At 42.4% G+C, this 21,304-nt stretch overlaps 1 protein-coding gene across 3 annotated transcripts; it reads right to left on the bottom strand.

Annotated features, from left to right (window-relative positions):
* Positions 1-4,809: 4,809 nt before the first annotated feature.
* nlgn3b (neuroligin 3b) lies at positions 4,810-19,566 on the bottom strand. Of its 3 annotated transcripts, XM_034606304.1 has the most exons (8): positions 19,217-19,565; positions 17,728-17,877; positions 15,535-16,204; positions 13,195-13,254; positions 12,122-12,271; positions 11,089-11,274; positions 8,182-8,971; positions 4,810-6,053 (listed from the first exon to the last, which is right to left on the bottom strand). In XM_034606304.1, exons 3-8 carry the CDS (start codon positions 16,013-16,015, stop codon positions 5,255-5,257), a joined length of 2,466 nt encoding a protein of 821 aa, XP_034462195.1. In that variant the 5' UTR covers positions 16,016-16,204; positions 17,728-17,877; positions 19,217-19,565; the 3' UTR covers positions 4,810-5,254. The 3 variants fall into 3 exon arrangements, with proteins under 3 accessions (XP_034462195.1, XP_034462194.1, XP_034462196.1); XM_034606303.1 differs by lacking the exon at positions 17,728-17,877; XM_034606305.1 differs by lacking the exons at positions 13,195-13,254; positions 17,728-17,877 and having other exon boundaries at positions 19,217-19,566.
* Between the last annotated feature and the right edge of the window lie 1,738 nt (positions 19,567-21,304).

The raw sequence follows: 21,304 nt of genomic DNA on the forward strand, positions 1-21,304 counted from the left end.
TCACATCTTAAAGTCACAAAGTCCCATTTCAGCTGCCAGTCATTATTTATGGAGCCTCAGGACTGGGTACAGAGACTGGGTCACAAATTTTCTATTTAATGTAGTTTAGCTGCTCTGACCAATACTTGTGGATACTTTTGATTAAGCTCAAATGTATGGGTAGTAATATGCATGCAAAAAGGCATACAGTATAACAGCCACGGAGAATATTAATTCAAGTTCTACATAATTTTCCCCCCATATGTCAAAACAAAGTCTACTGTTATTTTTTTACTTAAAAAACACAATGCAAATGAGATTCCTATCCAGTGATTTTTCCACTTTTTCTGTACATGGTTTATAAGTTGCTGTGCACATTCATTTGTAGGGTGCATGGCGTTTCATTAACATTCAATAGTTTATCATCAGCATGCATGTGCTGTTTGTCTGCACACACACGCTACACATCAAAATGACAGAGTAAACATCCCCGAGGGTCCCCTGAGCAGCATAAAAACACACACACACACACACAGATAAGATAAGATAAGAGGTGCGTGCCGACAAAAGAGTGAAATAAATCGAAACGCCGGTGACTGACATTGATGAAGTTGACTAACAAGGGTGACATTGACGATAGGGTCCAGCTGCTTCTCTCCTTCCCTCCCTCCCTCATGTTTGACCCAGTTGATGTCAAAGCTTGGGCTCAGTACAAAGGAGCCAGTGTGGAGCAGGAGAAAACACTTTTTGGGGGAAAAACCCTCATCCTATTTTTGCTTTTCCATTTCACCCCAAACAGCTGGACATAACTCAAAAGAACATAAATGTTAATATATTGCTCATTTTTGCATTGGTGCATTTATTTTGGGTGCAACAGACACTTTGGGTGACTCATCAGAAATTAATGGTAGATTTAAAAAATAGCCTTGCAGACTGGTCAACTGTTTGCTTTTAGTTTCTAGTCTTTATCCCTTTCCCTCTTAAAAACCCAGAGCAACATCAGATCAAGCAATTAGTCTGTAGAAGGGATTAATAACACAGTGGTGAGGGAAGAGGAAATATGCTTTTGAAATCTCTGAGAAAACCATTAGCATATGTAGTGTGTGTGTGTGTGTGTGTGTATATGTGTGTTTGCATGTGTGTTTCTGTGAGGAGAGGGTCATTAATGAACCGCTGTACTGTAAATAAATATGTATCCTGGTCGCCAGCTTTACTTGTGAGATGTAAATAAGAAGTAATGTTGACTAATCAAAGGACAGGCATTAGGAAGGAGGTCGAGTTAGTGGCATCAAAAGAGGATGTATGAATAAACGATATTCCTCAGAACCGGATGCAGACGGTGGTCAGGGATGTGAGCGGCACAGATGATGAATTATTGGGCGACACTTAATAAGACTTGCCTAACAGTCATTATTTAATGCATGAAGTGCTGTTGAACAAACACATTACTCTACAAGCTTTCATCTAAGCTGCTTGGATGCATATATTAAAGTATGTTTTGCATAATCAGATAGAAAATGGCACCTATATCATGGTCAGCACCGGGGACAGCGGTGCACTGTAAATCAGTGCACTATACGTGGCTGTGTGCAGTATGTGGAGTAGCCCAGTGATCTATCCGTGAGTCGTTTTTATAACTGTTTGCTGTGTGGTCACTGCACACGCCAATATTTATGCAGTAAATGCGGTGATATGCATATGTTGATACAAGGGAGGAGGAAGCCCCTGCAAAAATATTTGCACCATCTCGCCATCCCTGTTATGGTAATGTGTTATCTCGTGACAAAAATGAACAAACAGCCATCAAACAAACAAAACGAGCTGTTGGAGGACAAACACGTGTCAGGCTCACAATTAATTCAACAGCAATGACTTCCCGCGGTGAGTGCGTTAAGTATTTGTTTTACTGCATGATTTAGTAAGGACGGCCTGAGCGCTTCTCCAACCGGGTGTTTACTTGCTTTTTGATTGTCTTTCATGATAATCTCAGACTCTTGTTGGCTGCGTGTTTGAAACCACGGGGGTCTGCTACCAGCCGCCGATGGGTTTCAACGTTTTTAAAGATTAAACCCCCCCCCGGAAATTCTGCAGGAGGAGCAGAACAGTAGAGGAGCAACAAGGATAGATGAAAAATGACAGATAAACACAATGAGGTTTGGAGAGTCAAATCATTTTCACAACATTAAGTAGAGGTTCAGGAGCAGGTCGTCCACGTTAGTGGTTCGATCCCTTGCCCTTAAAATCTGTATTTTAAAGTTTCCTTAAGCAAGACGCTGAACCTAAAATTTCCCTTGATGGTCTGAATGGCATGTATGGATGCATTATATGAATGTGTGCACGAGTGGGTGAATGTGACTTGTACTGTAAAGATGGGTAAAGAGCTTTGAGTGAAGGAGTCGATAACCATGGAAAAGTTCTTCAGAAATACGATCCATTCTGAGTAGTCCATTCACAGTAAATTGACCAATCGCGTTCATCATTGATATTGTTTTAGCCTGGATCATAGTGGACAATGCAACTAGGACACCTCACAGTATCCCCACAAGGAGACTAGCATGCAAGAATGACTTCTTTTAACATTTCTTGTTGTGCCATAACTGAAATAGGAATGATGCAGCTGACGTTGCCAGGTGAAGCAGTTTAACAGGAGAAAGCTTCACAGAGATGTGGAAACACGCACGGCCTCTCTCTGATGTGTCTTTTTTCTCCCGCAGCTCTACCAAACACAAGCCAGTGGGTATAATGCTGCTTCGGATGCCATTGCTTCTTCACATTGTTGCTCCCTGAAGTGAGCCGCTGAAATCGCACAGGTTGTGAAAGTTGTCAAGCTGTGATTGTTCAGGGACCAACGTGTAGTCTGTCAGGTCTTATAACAGAGACACAATAACGACCTCATCTCAAAGACATTGTGTAGTTTGAACGTGACACAGCGAGACGATGTGTTTCAATGTGACAACTAAAAAATGTAGTGTAAGAATAAAATGTAAGAAAATTGTCACATACTCTGACACACAGCAGTATTACTATGAGACTGCAGATCATACCAGAACAAGCTGTACTGGTAAACCCCTCAAGTTTATGGAATTAAACAAGGTTTCATGCGAGTTACTTGTGAATTCATCAATATATCTGTCAATGGAAGAATGTGTAATTGATTTGTCTTCTTTGACTCTGACCTAAACTAACCCTGACCAATCTTACATTTTAATCCCAAAATAGACCCAACTTCATTCTGTTTATGGAGAGTGGCCTCCTATACCGATTCGTTGCTGGACTCACAATGGACGCATCAAAATTGATGCAGATCATGTCTTCTCTTTTTTGTGTAAATGTCACTCCAGGTGGACATTTGGTTGTGTTGTACCAGATTTGAGCTGTTTAGAGATGAGGAGTGGGCCACAGAGGCCCAGTGAGCTCACTTCTCTGTAACTCCACACCTTATTAAGTCTCAAAATTCACATACTTGCAAGGGAGTATTTCAGATTTCTAAGTTTCAGAGCATGACTTATTATTTCACAATCAGATTTTGTAATGCTTTCACTCAAAACCCTGCGCTTGCGCTCGGATATACCCTGCTTGTGCTTAGATGTGCTCTGCATGCACTCTCTTCTACTCGTGCTCACGCTCTGCACAGAAGCAGCTCTCTGATTTCTCCTCTGCTCTTGGATTTTTTTGTGTAGCAATTCTATCAAAAATCATCAACCAATATATGCCAGGCGTAGTGATCACCTGAACGTGAAATTGGTACTTCCTGCTCTCAAACTGAAAGACCATGCACACTCTCAAATAAAGATAGAAAATAAACCCATGAAGACCTAACTGATTTATCAAATTTTGCGCATCTTCCTCTGAAGCCACAGAATCTTTGTATCAGACACATGAAGTCGTATTCGCCGACACATTACAGACACTTATGACACCTGCATAAAATGCAATCAAATCCATCTTTTTGACTCGTCTTTAGTCCGAAAAAGATCTTTTAATAGTGGTCTCATTTAGATTAAACAACATTATGATAGGTTCAAAGAAATCAAATCTCAAAGCTTGTTGTCCATCATGTCCATTCAGTAAAGAATGACCCCTGAATATATCTTGGTATGCAAGGGGTCTAAAACACAATCTTTAAAGTTTCATGAAACTCACTCTTTAAATGTGAATACTTGAGTTGGTATACATACAGTTACAATGTAATTACAGTTATCTCTCTGAAGACCTTACAGTATTCATAAACAACCGACAAATAAAATGTTGTTCTAAGTTTATTCTGTACAAACAAGCCAAGCCAAAAGAACCATGAGCTGGTTAGAGTAGGAAAACACATTTAAAGCGATTCTCTTTTTATAGTGAAGCATTAGTTATAGTCCTGCAATGTGTGAAAGAAAAAGTAATGGACACGTGAAACAAAAGTATAGCTAGGATACTCAAATGGACTACAATAGATTACACAACACTACATATGCAAACCTGAATGGTAAATTTCAAACAATGCCTAATTTACATTTTTTAAGCACACCCCTCGGCCACACACGCATACACACACTCACACACACACACATGCACGCAGTCACACACACAGAGGTGCTATATTTTTGCACCACCAGAGAGAAACACTCTGGATGAACTGGATTTTATTTTTTACCACAATTGCGACCAGTAAAATCTAAATCCATTATTATGAATCCCCAGTAACTTCTAGTGTGAGCGAGTTACAAGGCATTTGAAAGTAATTACAATAAAAATACATTTTCATAATAAGCAATGTACCATGAGAAATATGTATAAAATAGCTCGATAATAGTCATAATAATAATAATAATAATAATAATAATAATAATAATAATAATAATAATAATAATAATACTTTTTTTGGCTTTTCCCCGGATCTCATCTCTGTCCACCACAAGTTGTAATTGTCACTTTGTTCCTCGAGATCAAAATAGATATCACAGAGTAAGAAAAAGCTTCCCATACAAATCCAACTGTATAAACATTATACTAAGTTTCTTGCTATGTAAAGTTCCAAAAAAGCCAACGTGGAAAATGAAATGCTCTTTTTTTTCTTTTTGACTGCCTTTTAAAATGAGTATTATAAAATGACTCTGCAGTTAGACTTCCTATCGTGAGAGAGCAAAGGCAGGATGTTGGCGCTTTAACACCGTTGGAAAAGACAGAACGAACATATTCAATCCTATTTGACCTACACACCCTAAATACAGCTTTACATTTCCACGTTTTACGTATGTCGCTTCGTTTCTCATCTCCGTCTCCTGCCAGGCTATACCCGAGTGGTGGAGTGGGTGCTGGGCAGGCCTGCAGAGCTGTAACCGGCCGGGAAGGTGCTGTACGGACTCATGTTGGAGAGGCCCATCAGGGAGTTGGGGATCATGGTGATGTTGTTAGGGGTCATCAGAGGGATGTCATCAGGGGAGCGGTGCTGGGTGAGTGAGTAGTCCATGCTGGGCGAAACGTGGAGAGGATTGTGAAGGGCCTCGCACTGGTTCCTTTGCTGGGACGACAGGGTCTCGTCCACAGTGGTGGTGTGGCCCACGTGGTTGCCTTTGCTGTCACGCTGGGGACTGGGCTGCTGTGACAGGTCCTGCCGACTGCGTTTATCCTTGCGGTAGTACAGAGCTGCGAAGGCCAGGACGTTGAGGAAGAGCAGCGACGCCCCTACAGCGATGGTGACGCTGAGCTCCGTGGAGTAATCTCTAGGGTTGGGCATGATCAGAGGGCCCATCTCCCTCCCTCCTTCGCCGTCACTGTGGGCAGTGGAGACAGGCGGACGTCCCGTGCTGCCGGACCTCTTGCCATTGGACTGGGTAGGATCCAGCGGGGTGACCTTGGTGGTGGTGGATGAGTAATGGAACATGTCGTGGAGGTTGTAGAGGTGAGGTACCAGGTGTTTCCAGAAGGCCACTTTGGTGGCACGGTAGTGATCACGGATACGCGGCTTTAGGCCAATGTGCAAGTACAGTTGGTCGTAGGGGTCGTACTTTGACCAGGCCACCTCCTCGAAGCGGTTGGCCTTGGTGTGGATGAACTTGGTGTCCTGTGGCACTGGCTTGTTAGGATCCCTGCGGACACATCATAGAAAATAACTCTGTTGGAAGAAAACTTAGAAGAGTACTGATAACTTGTTTTTCAGCAGAATCATATATTGCCATGACGGGATCTTATCAAGCTATTGATGCAGACATTTTCTTGTCCAAATTAAATTAACAAATGGTTTTTGACATATTATAAAGTATTTTGTTATCAGAAAATGTCCATTTTAGCCACATTTCTGAGCCATAGCATTTCTAATACATATGGAAATGTCACCAATGTAAGGAGGACAACACAATGTGTAATATCATCATCTCTCCTCAAGGGCTCAGCATTCCTTCATTCCCCCACACTGACACAACAGCCTACAGTGGCCTGTGCTGTGCTTCCTCCTGCTGCGAGGATCGCCATGCGCAGAGTCAATCAGTTCAATATGGAGGCAGCAGCGGATTCCTCCACCACAGAGAGACGCATGTATGATTCAGTTATCATCAAAAAACACGCCACAAATCTCTGTTGCTGTGTTACAAATTGTAAAGAAAGCTGTCAGGAGAGGTGCAGAGTTTGACTCAGTTGTATTTTGAACAGCACTGAGTCAGTGATGGTGTAATATCAGGTCAACATCAGATCGGAGCTTGTCTTAGATTTTAAACTCTCATTCACTGAAAACTGGAAAACATAAACTGAAAAAAAAATCTCATTTGGATTATATGTCAGTGCTTCTCATACAGTATATCTCAGGCACCTAAAAGAAACCTACAGACGAATGCATGGAAAATATATAGTTTTTTGTCTCTCTTCAACCAAAATAACCCAGAAGCAAAGAAATCTTCCCAGTGAGCATTGGCAGATCTAGGATTTTTATAAATGAGGGTCCATAAAGGGGCCACAATTTACACAGAGGGGCCGATTACATGTCCAACATCCATGAACAATCCCTGATTCAGTAAGGTGCACATTTCAGTCATTACTTGTTTACTGTTGGCTCTAAAGCCTGGAGCTATATTTTGGAAAATTGTTCTTTATTTAAGCACATAGTGTTCTAAAAAATAACTAAATGATAATTTTTTTTCTTAGACTACTGACAAGACAGGGGGACTTCAGCGGGGGCCAGTGTCAGTGTCCAGTGCCCCCCTGGCCCCACCCCTGGATCCGCCCCTGCCAGTGAGAGTTTATTTCCCACAATCTTAAATCTATACAGTACCTTCAATAAAGACACTATGATTTGGTACCATATGTGAATATTGTGCATGATTTATGTCTGCACTGATTATCTTTACCAACCCCACTTGAAATCACAGCTGACGGTGAAGTTGTACGAGGTTTATGAAGTCCATCTTAACTGCCTCTTTAACATAACCTTTTTGTTTAACAGCGAGGAACTGCTTTAAACATTTATGTGAATGAAGCTGTAAAGATCCATCACCCTCAGGAGGTCGGACCCACGTGATGAGATTTTGCCACATGCAGAGTTTTCACAGAGGCTTAACGCAACACTGACACTTTAGAGAAGAGACAACTCGGCATTTCAAAAGAAAACAGCTTTTCATTAGATGGTCTGTTCGGAATTGTGTGAACTCGGCAGTTTTCTCAGCTAATGTGACGACACACTGGAGCATAACCAGATTTTCTTAAGCATCTGGTTTTGAGAATTGAAGTATGGTTGTGCAGATTTGTACACTTTTACACATTCAGCACATATGGTGTCATCTAATCAGTTACAGCAGGGGGAAGCACACATACAGGTAACCTACATGTCAATCCACAGACTTTTGATGTTTGTTAAGGAATTCATGTTAATTGGTAAAAAACTGAAGCAGCACTTTTCATGTGTGAGCTCGAGTGAACTAACAAAGGAGAAAAGATAAAGCTCGGAGACATGGAAGTCGGATTTCAGACTGCGCTTAATTAGGAGACACTACTTAAGGATGAATCCTGCAGTCCTTTAATCAGGGTGATAAAGGAAGGGTAAATGTGGACAGGAGTTTAGCATCTCAACACAAATCAGGTCTGCACAAGCAAGGCCACTTAAGTTACGCACTGGACATTCCTCAGGCGAGAATGCAAAACGAGCTGCCGGATACGGTTCTAACTATGTAACGATGTGGAAATCAGTGTGTTCGTGTTGACGAGAACTCTGGATTTGCTGTTACTCACCCACTCTTGGCAAAGTTGGTCCAGTAAGTCATAACCACGGCGCTGAGCATGATGTCGTTCCTGGAGAAGTTGCAGGGGAACAGATCAGTCGGGCCCACCATGGGGATGCCAAAAACGTAAGGCACCTCGTCTCCGTGCGCTGAGTCTGACCACACAGGCTTCATGAGGCTCTGGCAGTGGTGGTAGAAGGCGTAGAAGTACGTAGGCGAGCCGTAGCGGGCGTGCAGGTCGGCCGTCACCACTGAGGGCTCCACCCATTGGTGGTCAGTGAAGAGAGCCACCAGGGTCTTCCTCCTGGTCTCCGGGTTGTCCTTGTCAGCCCAGTCTGTGTACATGAATTTAATGGTCTCCCTCAGCGTGTCCTTTCCTTCTGGGTAGCCGTACAAACTGTCCACAAAGTCTGACACGGCAAAGTCAAAGTCGCTGCCAGACACGCCGTCCTCCATGTCCATCACGTTCTCCACAAAGCGCAGGCCTTCCCCCTGGTTGACCCCCAGCATTATATCGTAGTTGAGGAACTCGCCCTGCTCCATCAGGATCTCGGGGTCGTCCGGGATGACGTCTCCATCGATGACGGGGCCGAAAGCCACGCGGTATCGCGCAGGCTGGATGTCTTGCTCCACCAGCTCCTTGGCACTTTTCTTCTGCAGGCAGGAGACCATGTCCACGGTGTCGAGCACGTTGCAGCCAACCCTCTCGGCCAGCATGCGAGTGTACTTGACCGGCTGGTAGTTGACGGCCCAGCTGGACAGGGCTGAACCGCTCTGGATGATGGCTCTGTGGAACAAACCTTGGAAGACGACATTCAGAACAAGAAGACAGACGGACAAAGGCCCAGAAAATTATGGTTACTACTTTAGCTCACCAAATGATTGTTGTTAAGAGCATTCTGGACTGCATCGCAGCAAAGTATTCTGCTAACTTCTGTTAACAATAAAATCTAAGCCACATAGAGAATACAGGCCAATGAAATAAAGAAACACAATAAGTGAACAGGCCAGATAGTTAAATAGAAGCTGCTGGTAGTGGAAATGAACACTAATGGGATGTTGATGCCTTCCAATGTTCTTATAATGATTTAAAAAAGCAAAAAAAAAGACTCTTTTCTCAGTTGATCCTCTCATTTGTTTGATGTGGTGTCATTGCTATGCAGATGAGAGTGAATTAATGATCATTTGTGTCAGTGCAGAGGTGCAGAGGCAGGTTTCCCTACACCAGTCACTGACAGGTGTACAGTAATTGTAGAATCATTAAAACTGTGTGTCTAACGGCTTACACGTAACTCTGCTGATGTGAAGTGTGCGGTGGAGGGGGTCTGTGCAGGGAACTGGATATACGCAGTAACCCCAATCCTTCAGTGTTGATACAGTCAACATGCCGCTCGCTTGGATTTTGTTTATATGCAGTGTGTCACCTCTGTCTCTAGGGATTTTCTATCCGAACCAGAAACGACACATGATATGTATCAACTCAATAATACTCTGCTGAGGTTAAGGCATTCCAGTCGCTGGGTAAAATTTTTAAAAAGTGCAAGGACAATGTCACTTTCTCCCTCCTTTGCTGTCATTTATTTCATTTTTTTTTAGGGCAGCAGCAGCAGCTATAGCTATTTACTTCAAAGACAGCTGAAGATCTTTGAGCATTCGCTGCAGCCCGAGCTGGAGCATCAAATACAAACCTCACAATGGACATTTGCTGCAGCCTCCCTGGCATTGATAAATACACAGGATTTCTGCCCTTCTCGTGGTTCATAGGAGGACCAGGGCAGTAATACCACATAGAGGTTCGGTTCTTAGTGGGCCACCAATGTTGAAATACACACCTTTGATTCTCCCAGCGGTCAGCAAATTGTGTTTCTATTTTTCAGAGGATGTCAGTCACCACTGGATATTGTATCCTGAATATAATTAAGCAGGATATGTTTTCACTTGTTTGTTTGTCTGTCTGATGGTTGGCACGGTTACGCAAAATCTTCCTGATGGATTACCACGAACCTTAGTGGAAGGTTAGAGTGTGGATAAGGGAAAAACCCTTTGACTTTTGGTGCGGCTCTGGATCAGGGGGCAGATTCTGCAATTTATTTTCACTTTCTTTGGCTTTGTAAGATTTTTCAACATTTCCTTGATTTCTCAGAGAATAATTTAGGATATTGATAGAAGAAATATCTGGCATATTTAGAGGACTGATATTTATGAGTGTGGGTAATTTGGTGCATAAGGGGCTGTTCGGCCTTGGTGAAGGTACGTGCTCTACTGAGTGCCATTCTAGTTTCTATATTTTTTCTAAAATCAGCACATTATACATATTAAAATAAATATCAATTTTTACAGAAAATATTTGCAGAATTTCTATCTGGTCCTGCTTCATCCTCACACCAACCTAACCTTGGGTAAAACAGCATATTCGTTAAAGTTTCTACAATTTCAGAAGACCAGTCCACCAAACTCACTGGTAATTTTGATATTTCTGGACAAACCTTAACCAGACAGTGCAGGTGGATAAACAAGGTTAGAAAATATGTGACACCAAGAGGCTGGATCTTAATCAGTGGTAACGGTTAAAACTGATAGAGACAGGTGAGCGTGATGACATGCTGAAAACTTTATAATGCTCGTGGGCTTCTTTAAGAGCTTCACATTTTAAGAGGCAAAGCTTTTAGGCTGATTAGACTGAGTACAGGGGAACAAAAGCAATCACTTACTAAACGAATACTCCTTTTACCCTATTCCCATATCATAACACTTCATCTCCTTAGAGCTGCGCCCGAAACAAAGAACAAAACTCCAAATTAACGATTAAAAATGATAAATGTCAATGTTAATGTGGGTGATGACATTGCTGTGCATTAAGTGGCATTAATTATGAGTGTCAAAGATAACATAAATGCTAAATGGCAGTTGTTTTTACCCTCTGAGTGGTGGGACAATGTCAGCAGACTGACGCAGGATGCACCGATCCCTGATCCAAACACGGTGATGCGGCCCGGGTCTCCTCCAAAGTAACCAATGTTCTTACTGATCCAGCGTAGAGCTTGAATCTGGTCCAGGAGCCCGTAGTTTCCCTTTGCTGCCTGGTCACCCGTGCTGAGGAAGCCTGAGGTAGACAGAGAGCTAGTTCATAAAGAGAGCTCGACAGTATATTCCACAGCTTTGATCTAAAAGTTATAGCCCAGCAGGGTATCTGAAAGAACTGACACCGTTTCCCCTCAGGTGCAAATATGCCTTTGCTCTCTCCCACAGTGTCTCCACTGCTTTAGCCGTCTCCTTGTAATAGCCGGAGAGGCCCCCTCAGGAAGTGATCAGCGCTCTGCTCATCAAATCTGCTCTCCTCCTCTCCTAGCAAAAAGTGACTTCATCACAGTCAGCATGCTTTCATAAATAAATCTTCCACTTCACTATTTCTTTAAATGAATTTCATAAAACCGCACAGAGGTCAGAGGCTCTCACAATTGACGCTGTTACTTATTTCCTTGTCTAGTCCCATCTAAAAGACACACCATTTTGAATGTTAAACACACGTTGACCTTGTGAATGCCGCAAACCTCCATACTGTATTTAAATCATGTTTCTCTTAGAAATGGCAAAGAGTGATAATGTTGTACAGATTAGATAAATCCATGTAAGGAGAGATAGATTGTGTTTTCACAGCTTGCGCGCAGCAAGGACAAGTCAGGATGAGTATTTCCGTCGCTTTCCGTCTGAGGACAACATTTTATGCAAATAAAGCTTTTGTACCAATATATCAGTTACACTTTCTCATGCTTGTTCACATATTCATGTCATTCATCTACTTCTGCTAGTGGGTTAATAACAGCAGCACGAGAGGAAATTAATTATTAATTATGAATCATTATTACCGTTTATTCTCCCATATTAAACAGGGCCAAATGCCCCATTTCAAACACCATTAAAGGTTACCACACAGAGATGCTTGTAATCACCCAATATTCCAATTCTGTAGTTGAGCGTGACGACGACAACATTCCCATAACTGGCCAGTACGCTGCCGTCCATCATGTTCCCAGTGCCCTCCATATAGGAGCCTCCGTGGATGTAGACCATCACAGGTCGCGCTTCGGAGTCCCTTATATCTGCAACGTCAACACACACACACACACACACACACACACACACACACACACACACACACACACACACACACACACACACACACACACACACACACACACACACAACACACACGCTGAGCAAACAACTGCAGAGGCAACAGTAATGAAATGGAGAATTAATGAAGCACAGTGACTAAAACTTTATATCCCAACTGCTAGGTGGGAGGTATGGGTAAAGACTGCTCAGGAAAGATGCTTAGAAGCAGTGGTAGGCCTGTGGTTGGGAGGCTGTGATGACATTCAGAAAATGCATGATAAATACACTCTTGACAAGGGAATGAAATTGTCAAATATAATGACCAACACTTTAACAGTGTATGTAAAGCACTGAACTAAATATCTGAAACTCTCTGGGTTAGAGACAGAGAGAGATAAAAAGCCGGTTTATCTGAATCGTCGTTTGATCTGAAAAGGGCCAAATTTGACATTCAACTTATAATGTGAGATAAGATAAGATAATCTTTATTAGTCCCACCATGGGGAAATTTGCATGCACAAGCATAAAAAAAAAAACTTTTATATGTGTAGACTTGAACTGAAAAATAAAATCTATGTTTCAGGTTTTCAGACCAATTGGTTACAGAGAATAATGACTGGCTTTTAAAGGGACTGTAAGACAGATAAGTAGATAATGCAATCTCTGGATCAATGTGCATAGCAGCGGAGATGCAGCACTTATTGAGAGCGTCGCACCAGAGCTCGATTCAGGACATGATGTGCAGAAAAAGCCAATGTATAACAACATTTTCCTTATTCCCCTCAAAATAAGACTCCCCCCCATGGTTCTTCAGGAAAGTAAAAACTATAAGAATTGAAAGATCTTCATCCCCCACATTCAAACTAAAAAAATCCATGCAGCAAGACTTTGAGCTCTTAAAAAATACCTTCGGATATATGAGTCTCAGCATGTGAGAAAGCCGCCCCCTTTTTCTTGTGTTGGCTCCCTGGGATTCACATAAGGAGAAAAAAAAAGATGAAGAATTGAAAATTGCAGGGTTGACTGTGCTTCGTATCTAATGTACAGTCCAATCACACTGGCAGAATCAGGAAAAAGGGATCCATAAATTATAGGAAAAAAGAAATTCCTCCCATTTACATGCAGTATTGCACTTTTCCCCTGCAAGATGTAGATGACGATATGTAAAATCTTTAGAGATGTATGACACAGTTACACACAATTGTATTATAAGTTAGAGTAGAGTTACAAGATAGTAAGATCTGTAGTTCTGCTTGAAGCAAGGAACAAAGGTCATGTTCTTTGTTAATTATTTTTACTAAATGGCATAATGTATATGCACTATAGGGCTAAATGATATGCAAAACATTCAAATTGTGATTATTTTGACAGATATTGTGTTGATACGATTCATGATTTTAGTAGGAATGGTCATTTTTGCTCGATGATGTAATTTATGTTGCAGGGGTCTGTACCAAACAAGCGCGTTCCTTAATGTCTGTGTCAAATATGAATTGTAGGCTGTGGCGTTACGATGATAATGTTATGTTTTAAAACATTTACAATTGTATCAATAAACTGCAGAAGATTAAACTTGGACATATTTAAATGATCTAAATTCATTGTTTAGCCTTTAATGTGCACATAAACATGTTGTGCTGTTATGTTTGACTGGTTGATTATCTGTATCGTTATATTGACCCAGCTGTCTCAGTTTTGTTTCAGGCAATACATCTCTCTTGGTTCAATTTTCTTCTCTGTACAAGTGTGTATTTAAACACACTGTCATGTAAACCACTGCAGGATAATTATTGAAGATATGAGTTATATGGTTAATAAATGAATAATTAATAAGCTCCGACTCAAACGGAGCATCAAACCACAAAAATAATTATTAAATGGGGGTAATTTCTGAAACACTCTTTGATTTGACATTGCAAACAAAGTGACCACTGGTAATAAGCAAAAGTGAAAACAGCAAAGGTTTCACATCAGTGAAACCTAAAGAATGAAGCCACATAATGCCTGAGGTGTATTTAAATAAACAATGACAAAGTCTAAAGAAATAAAAATAAATGTTAGGAACCAATTGGTTGAGTTAGGTCCTTTGAAGTATGAATACAAATGTGAAATTGAATTAACCTGTCTGTGTGTGTGTGTGTGTGTGTGTGTGTGTGTGTGTGTGTGTGTGTGTGTGTGTGTGTGTGTGTGTGTGTGTGTGTGTGTGTGTGTGCCAGATGACAAGGGCCTTTGGGCAGCACTCAGACTGTGGGCTTTATAAAAACGTGGGCTGCACCATTTTGGACAGCTACCTCTCAAGCAGGCTGTTTATCTGTTGTTGCTATGCTACCGTAGAAAAAAAAGCCACACGCCACAGCGGCGCGTTACATACACAAGCAGAACACGGTTATACTGTGAATGCTAAACGTTTTGTATCCCGCTGAATGCCGGAGAGGATGGCAACGTATTCTCAGGAGCCATGTTCAATTGGTGCACTGAAGTAACCTGCATTAGAGAAATCTGTTTTGCCAACAGCAGATTGAGAGAAGATACAGCATTACTGTGTGATAACATTGTTCTGCTAATCTACAGACCCAGAGCAGACTCACACAAATATGCTTGCTGCTTCATTTCACAGACAAGATGGATGTAAAAAAAATAGGAGAAGGATTCAGCCAGCGATAGATAGTTGACTTCTCACTAATTGGCCCCCAGCAGAGGCACGGGCGACAAAAAGCAGTGATTCGTAAGAAAGTAACATTTTTAACAAACATTTTAAAGGTGGCACTTAATGGATCTCCTACGTAATCCTTCATGATTACCTTCGATGCCCCGAGGTGACAGCCCAATGTGCTGGGATCATCATTTTACAAGCTGTTAAATTTATTGCTTAGTTTAGGTGGACCAATACTTGAACAACACCTTAGCTCAGCAATATTTTACTGGATGTCTATTAGCGAGAAGACAAGAAGCACATTTATTTACGCCTCTCTGACTTTCAGGGGCGTCAGGACAGTGTCTTCATTTGCCACGACGGGCAAGATATGACTTATCTCCAGTTAATCAATGGGAACATGATTGCTATTTCAAATGGAATAGGATGAATACAACATGTGGGTCCACGATGATGTTTGCTTTGGATGGTAAATCAGCCTTTGGTGGCAGCAATGACAAGAGCAGTGGTCACACACATGCAATATATGACGATCACAGGGCAAAATCATGGACATGGAAAGTCATCGCTGTCCGGTTTACCACGCCAACTCACCATCCTCTGTCGGAGCGTAGATGTTTAGATACAAACAGTCCTCGCTCTGATCCTGAATGTATGTGGCTACTGTGTCCAGGTTATAGGTGAACCATATGGGCATCATGATCTCTGGCACGGTGTTGTGGATGTTCTGAGGGCACACAGGCATGAAGTGGGTGGCGTTCTTGATACCGGACCAAGAGGAGGGCTGATCTGGCGGCATGAAGCGCTTCTCACCCAGGGGTGGAGCGGCATAGGGGACGCCCAGGTACTGATCGACGGGCCGGAGCACCTCGCTGGGCACGGGCACCCGGAGGCCCCGCAGCTTCCCGAACTGGGTGGTGACCGTCGGGTAGAATTTCTGGCTTGTCGCCTTGGTGAATGACCAGCAGGAGCATAATATCCACCAGAGAAGAGCACAGTGGGTGATGGTTACAGTCCCTTGCTGGTGTGGCAGGTGTGCAGGCAACAGATGGTCTCTAAATGTAGCCAGCCACATGGTCTGGGCAAGACAGTGCCCTTTGCACAACACAAACGCACACTGTGTTGTCTGGTCAGTCCGGCTGCACTGACCCCGTCACACAGACATCACTCACAGCCTTTGACTCTGATGCTTGTCAAATCCAAATACGCGTCAGCCAGGTATGGACCACCTCCACTTCCACTTTTCATTTCAGTGCACACAGGTCTGAAAGAAACAGCAAATGGTCGTCAAAGAAACATCAAACTATTGACTAAAGTTTCATTTAAAAAACATTATCCTCCCGTATCTTGGGGCTTTGTAAAACACATTTTTAAATCAGCTTGATATCAGTATGCCGGATCCACTGGAACACTTTGAAGCTAATAACCTTTTGGGACAAAGTGCTGGCATGAAAGAGTAAATTAATGCTTTTACATCTACAAATCACTGGATATCTGTGTATCAGTGGAGGAGGAGGAGGCGATGGGTGGAATCTGGAAAGAAACCCATCTGCTGTGATGTTGGAGTGATGCTGCGAAAGCGTCTCAGGATAAAAAGGTGTTAAGCGCCCCTTCTCTTATGTAAAAGCAACAAAGTGAACAGCGGAGACAAACCTTTAAGATGCATTCAAGAGCGATTAAAAATACACACTTGGTGGGAACGACTTTTCTGATGTGTGTGATACACTCATGTTTTTATTTGTGTCTTACATCCGAGCAACACTGTCAGCAACACACTTGAAGGTGTATAATGGAAGTGTTGAACATCCCCAGACCAAACATGTCCGGTGGGACCACAGCATAGCACCGAGCCCTCCCCATAAAGCAGAGTAATTGTAGGTTAACTGAAAGACTTGGGGCAGACTTATAGGCAACAATAGACCATTTGAGTTCAGTATCGAGAGGAAAAGGATCTTTTAATGGAAGCCATGACTGAGTCCCCAATTCTCTGATTTCCAAGTGGAAGAATTCCCCTTTCCCTTCCCTTTGCATGCACAAAATAAATATGAACCAAGCTACAGTCACCATAGCTTCTCCGACAACTTCATAAGGCAACAGCAGAATACACGTTTAATTAGATTTGCACATTATAAAACATGAGCCCACAGAGAGCAAAGTGTATCGTGCTTCTTCCAATTAACACCTTAATCCAAAATGCATCACGTCTCACTCCTTTTAGTCCAGGACAGCAGTGTAAGTTTAATATGCTCAACATAAGGTTCCCACTGAATTGTCGGTGAACAAAGCAAAAACAAGCTTGTTAACCTAATCAGATTTATCGATGGCTACTACCCCAAGCGTTGTGAGACACCGCAGCCACAACATCTCTCTTTCCATCTGATGAGGCTATCTGTTGAGACAGGAGACGATACCTGCCTGCGAGTGTGAGAAACTAATTAACCGCAGACGTGGCTGGTGCATTGGCTTTCCTCCTCTCTCTTTGCAACGTTTCGGGTAAAACAGCAGGAAAGGTAAACACAAATAAAGGCGGCTCGTTCTCTGTTTCACATTACCTGCTGTGGACATCAGCAGTTTGTCAATTTTCAAGCCAAATCAGACAGATAATGCTGTCAGAAAAGTAACATCACAGAGGTTTATTTGAGAAAACATTGTACATCTCTGCACGAGGCCAGCGTTGTCAGTATTAATTAACTCCCCCCAAAAAAGGACAAGACGTGTTCCATCTCCATCTGTTATATGACAATGATGTACAGCACCCAGGACAATAAAATGGAAAAGACAGAAAACCTAATTTTATATTGAATTTCTTCCCGTGGAGTGGGGCAGATCCTCTGGTTCTGAATTGACACTGATGATACATCACTCGGATTCTATTTGGAGGCAAAACTGGCATCACCAGTCAGACTTGGTTAGTTGTCTCTGGCTTTAGAAGCAGCCCTGGCAGTGAAAAAAGAAAAGGAAAAAGAAAAGAAAAAAGAAGCTGCTGTAGATCAAAGCGTTGATATGAATTCTTAAAATGAGCGGCACTTCCTTTTAAATTACACATGGATGACGATATTAGCATCAATGCATCACCTCATTAGCATATTTGTGCTATTTTGACATCAAGTCAAACATGTAATTCAATTTGCTGGAGCAGAGCTGAGGCAGATTCTTAAAGACTGTCTCTGATATACAGTTTTTCATTTTCTTTTACTTATTCTGCTGCAGACACTCGAGGCAGCCGAGCACTGCTGGGCTGCAGAGTATTCTTTTTCCAACTTATGGTCTGTGATGGGACAGATGTGGATTAAAGCTTTATGGCTCGCACCAAATGGGCCATGCGATAAAACCGAGCCATCACTCAGGCAAGTTTGATACACTGCGAGTTCTTGTGGGGGGCAAGGGAAAATCATGGGAGATGGGAGATCAAGATTTACTTTTTCGCCAATCGAGTGAGTGACATGTTCAAGAGTGAAGATGTCTTGAAGCTTTAACATTTAATACAGGACAACTCTGCCCCATGTAAGATGTTCTCATGCACGACGGTGGTCTGCTGGGTTTCCCTGCATGCGCCCAAATACTTTAATTCCCACTGGACTGCCTTGATCCCACTTAGAGACCTATTAGAATGATTGCTGTAATCACTCCCAGCATTACTATCTCTACACCTACACCATTGACAGGCACACAATTCAACACCAATTCAGTAGTAATAAAAATCTCTAGGACAACAGTATTGATCAGGCTCTGGTATAGCCCGGGGGCCCACGACATGAAAGCATTGGATTGAGAGAGAGAGAGAGAGAGGGGGGAGCCTCAGACACACTGGGCTCCCGATGCCCTTGTAATTCGACTGGTGGCGGATCAAACACGTTTTTTTTTTTTTAGGGCCCCCCCCCCCCCCCACCCCAACCTCCCCCCGCCCCAAATATGTCCCCTTATAATTTAGCAGTGCAATGAAAGGGGGGGGGGAGGGATTGATGCATAGAAAAGCTGCAGGTAGTACACTCCACACAATGGCCAGTGCTTTCGAAACGAATGCAAGGATACAGAGACACAGCCCAGATAGCATCGACACACTGCTGTAGTGTGTGTGTGTGTGTGTGGGGGGGGGGACTCTATAATATTGGATAAAAATAGGGGTAAATACATGCGAGCCTACAGATGCACAAACAGGATAAATCCCCCAGCAGAGCAATCGCATGCAATAAAACAGAAAAAAAAAGGAACCAGTGATCGGTCAGAACACACAGATTCATCCCACGGATCATAATAAAAATCATCATTTACTCACCTGCTTTTACAGAAGAGTCTGACACGCGCTCCATGTCGAGATTTCCTCCATCGCGTGCCGTGCCGTTCCAGTGCGTCTCGTTACAAAGACACCGTCTCTCTCCCTCTCTCTCTCTCTCTCTCTCTCTCGCTCTCTCTCTCTCTCTCTCTGTGGCTGTGTGTGTGTGTGTGTGTGTGTGTGTGTGTGTGTGTGAAATGTCCCCCCCCCTCCCGGTGTCGCTATCAAACGCACGGATCTTTTACTCTTTATCTGCCGCTTTGCACGCTCCGTGTGCTTTGCGCATTCGCGACGCCAAGGTCAGGAGCGCCAGCGGTTTTCATGGAGTGCCCACCATAGAGATCTCTCTGCGCGGCGCCCACTGCCAGCGCGTTACTAGGCAACCGCCGGGATACGCCGGTGTATTAGATTCAGCCTCCAACACACCGGCCACATCCCAATTTAGAAACCATTAACTAACCACCTTTACCTTGGACAGCCCTCACACACGTTTACATCTATGCGCTCCGGATGAACCCGCCTTCCATTGGCCACATAAACAAGTGACCATTCACAAAGCGTGCACATGCACCACGGGCCTACGTGCAAGAGAAGATGTGCAAATTATATCTTACTGGGATAATAAGCCTGCTAGCAAATTCGGACGACCATGATCAAATGGGGGTTGATAAGAAAAGGCCAGAGAAATTGCAAAGCATCACCCAATTTGTGTCCAACATTTGGTTTGTAAAGCCTTTTTTAAATTTGACTCATAATTAAGCTTCCAGATATGAATTTACCAATCAAACATTGAAACCCCTGCAATGACAGCCCCTGTGACACAAAGCCCATGTCAAGTCACATTTGTGTATATAGCATGTTAAAAACAACAGAATTTGAGCCAAAATTGTTTATAGAAATGGCAAAGTAAAAACAATAATGGATGAAAACAGTATGGATAAATGCAGATAAGAATATGGATGAAAATAAAGTTAAACCACTGCAAGAGGAAGATCCACTAGAAGCCACACAAGAGAAAAGTAAATGAGATAATCAACAGAATCATAACGATGAATAAGGCTGAATTAAAAGCAAGATTGAAAAGGTGGGATTTTAAATTAGTTTCAAAATTATTGATAGCAGGGCAAGACCTAATGTTAAACTTTTGACACGACCGAGTTGAAAGGACAAGACCATTGCGAGCTTTGGAGAAAAATAGTAGTGCTTCATATATTTTTTTTAACTTTTGCTCAGAAGTGCAAGTCTTTGGAGTTTAAGACTGGATGGGCAATGCTGTGAGCACATGGCAGGACATGAATCCAGGACAATAAATGAAAGTTGCCTCTTTTTTAAATAATCCAATACAACTAACAAATCAATGGATATATGTGTTTATTCCAACCATTCTCCATTTCAAGATTTGAGATGATTCAGCTGCCGCACTGCTTGCTAAATATGTTATTTAAAGTAAATTAAAAATATAAACACCATACTGGAATCTGCTTTAATCATACATCATAAATCCACAAACTTATACAGTATAAGGCAATATCCATGCAGACAGTTGCTGACAAAGCAAAATTTTTTTCCCACATATGCTTTTTTTTTTTTTTTTAAATGCCCAGTGGCCATATCTCTGGTGCTGTGCTTATTGTGCACATAGGCCTGTAGAGCAGAGGGAACGTCTTTGCAGGAACTTCAGAGAGATACTGCCCAGTGATGTCTGTTTCAAGCTGGGTTGCCAACACAAGACAATCTTGTTACAGAAAAAAATATTTTTTGTATTTCTGTGTGCTACTCAAGCCGGGCAGATACTTTGTTTTTCAGATGGAGTTATGGTGATACATTCATAGGCATTCTTACCTTTTAGTTGATCTATTACAGGTCATCTGGATTGTATGGCTCCACAAATACTTAAGTGGACAGTTTTATATGGAGTGGATTTACCAGTATTACTCTTGTGGGATGTGTGCAGGAAGACATTTTAATCAAAGACACAATTTCCCATCCAGATATTTGATCATGAACAGTATCTCAACATTAACCTTTGAATCTGCTTGATTAGGGACAAAGAAAAAAAGAGCTTCTGCTACCACAGGCGTGCCAGGATAT

This window comes from Hippoglossus hippoglossus, chromosome 14 (assembly GCF_009819705.1).
Source record: "Hippoglossus hippoglossus isolate fHipHip1 chromosome 14, fHipHip1.pri, whole genome shotgun sequence".
Classification (NCBI taxonomy): Eukaryota; Metazoa; Chordata; class Actinopteri; order Pleuronectiformes; family Pleuronectidae; genus Hippoglossus; species Hippoglossus hippoglossus.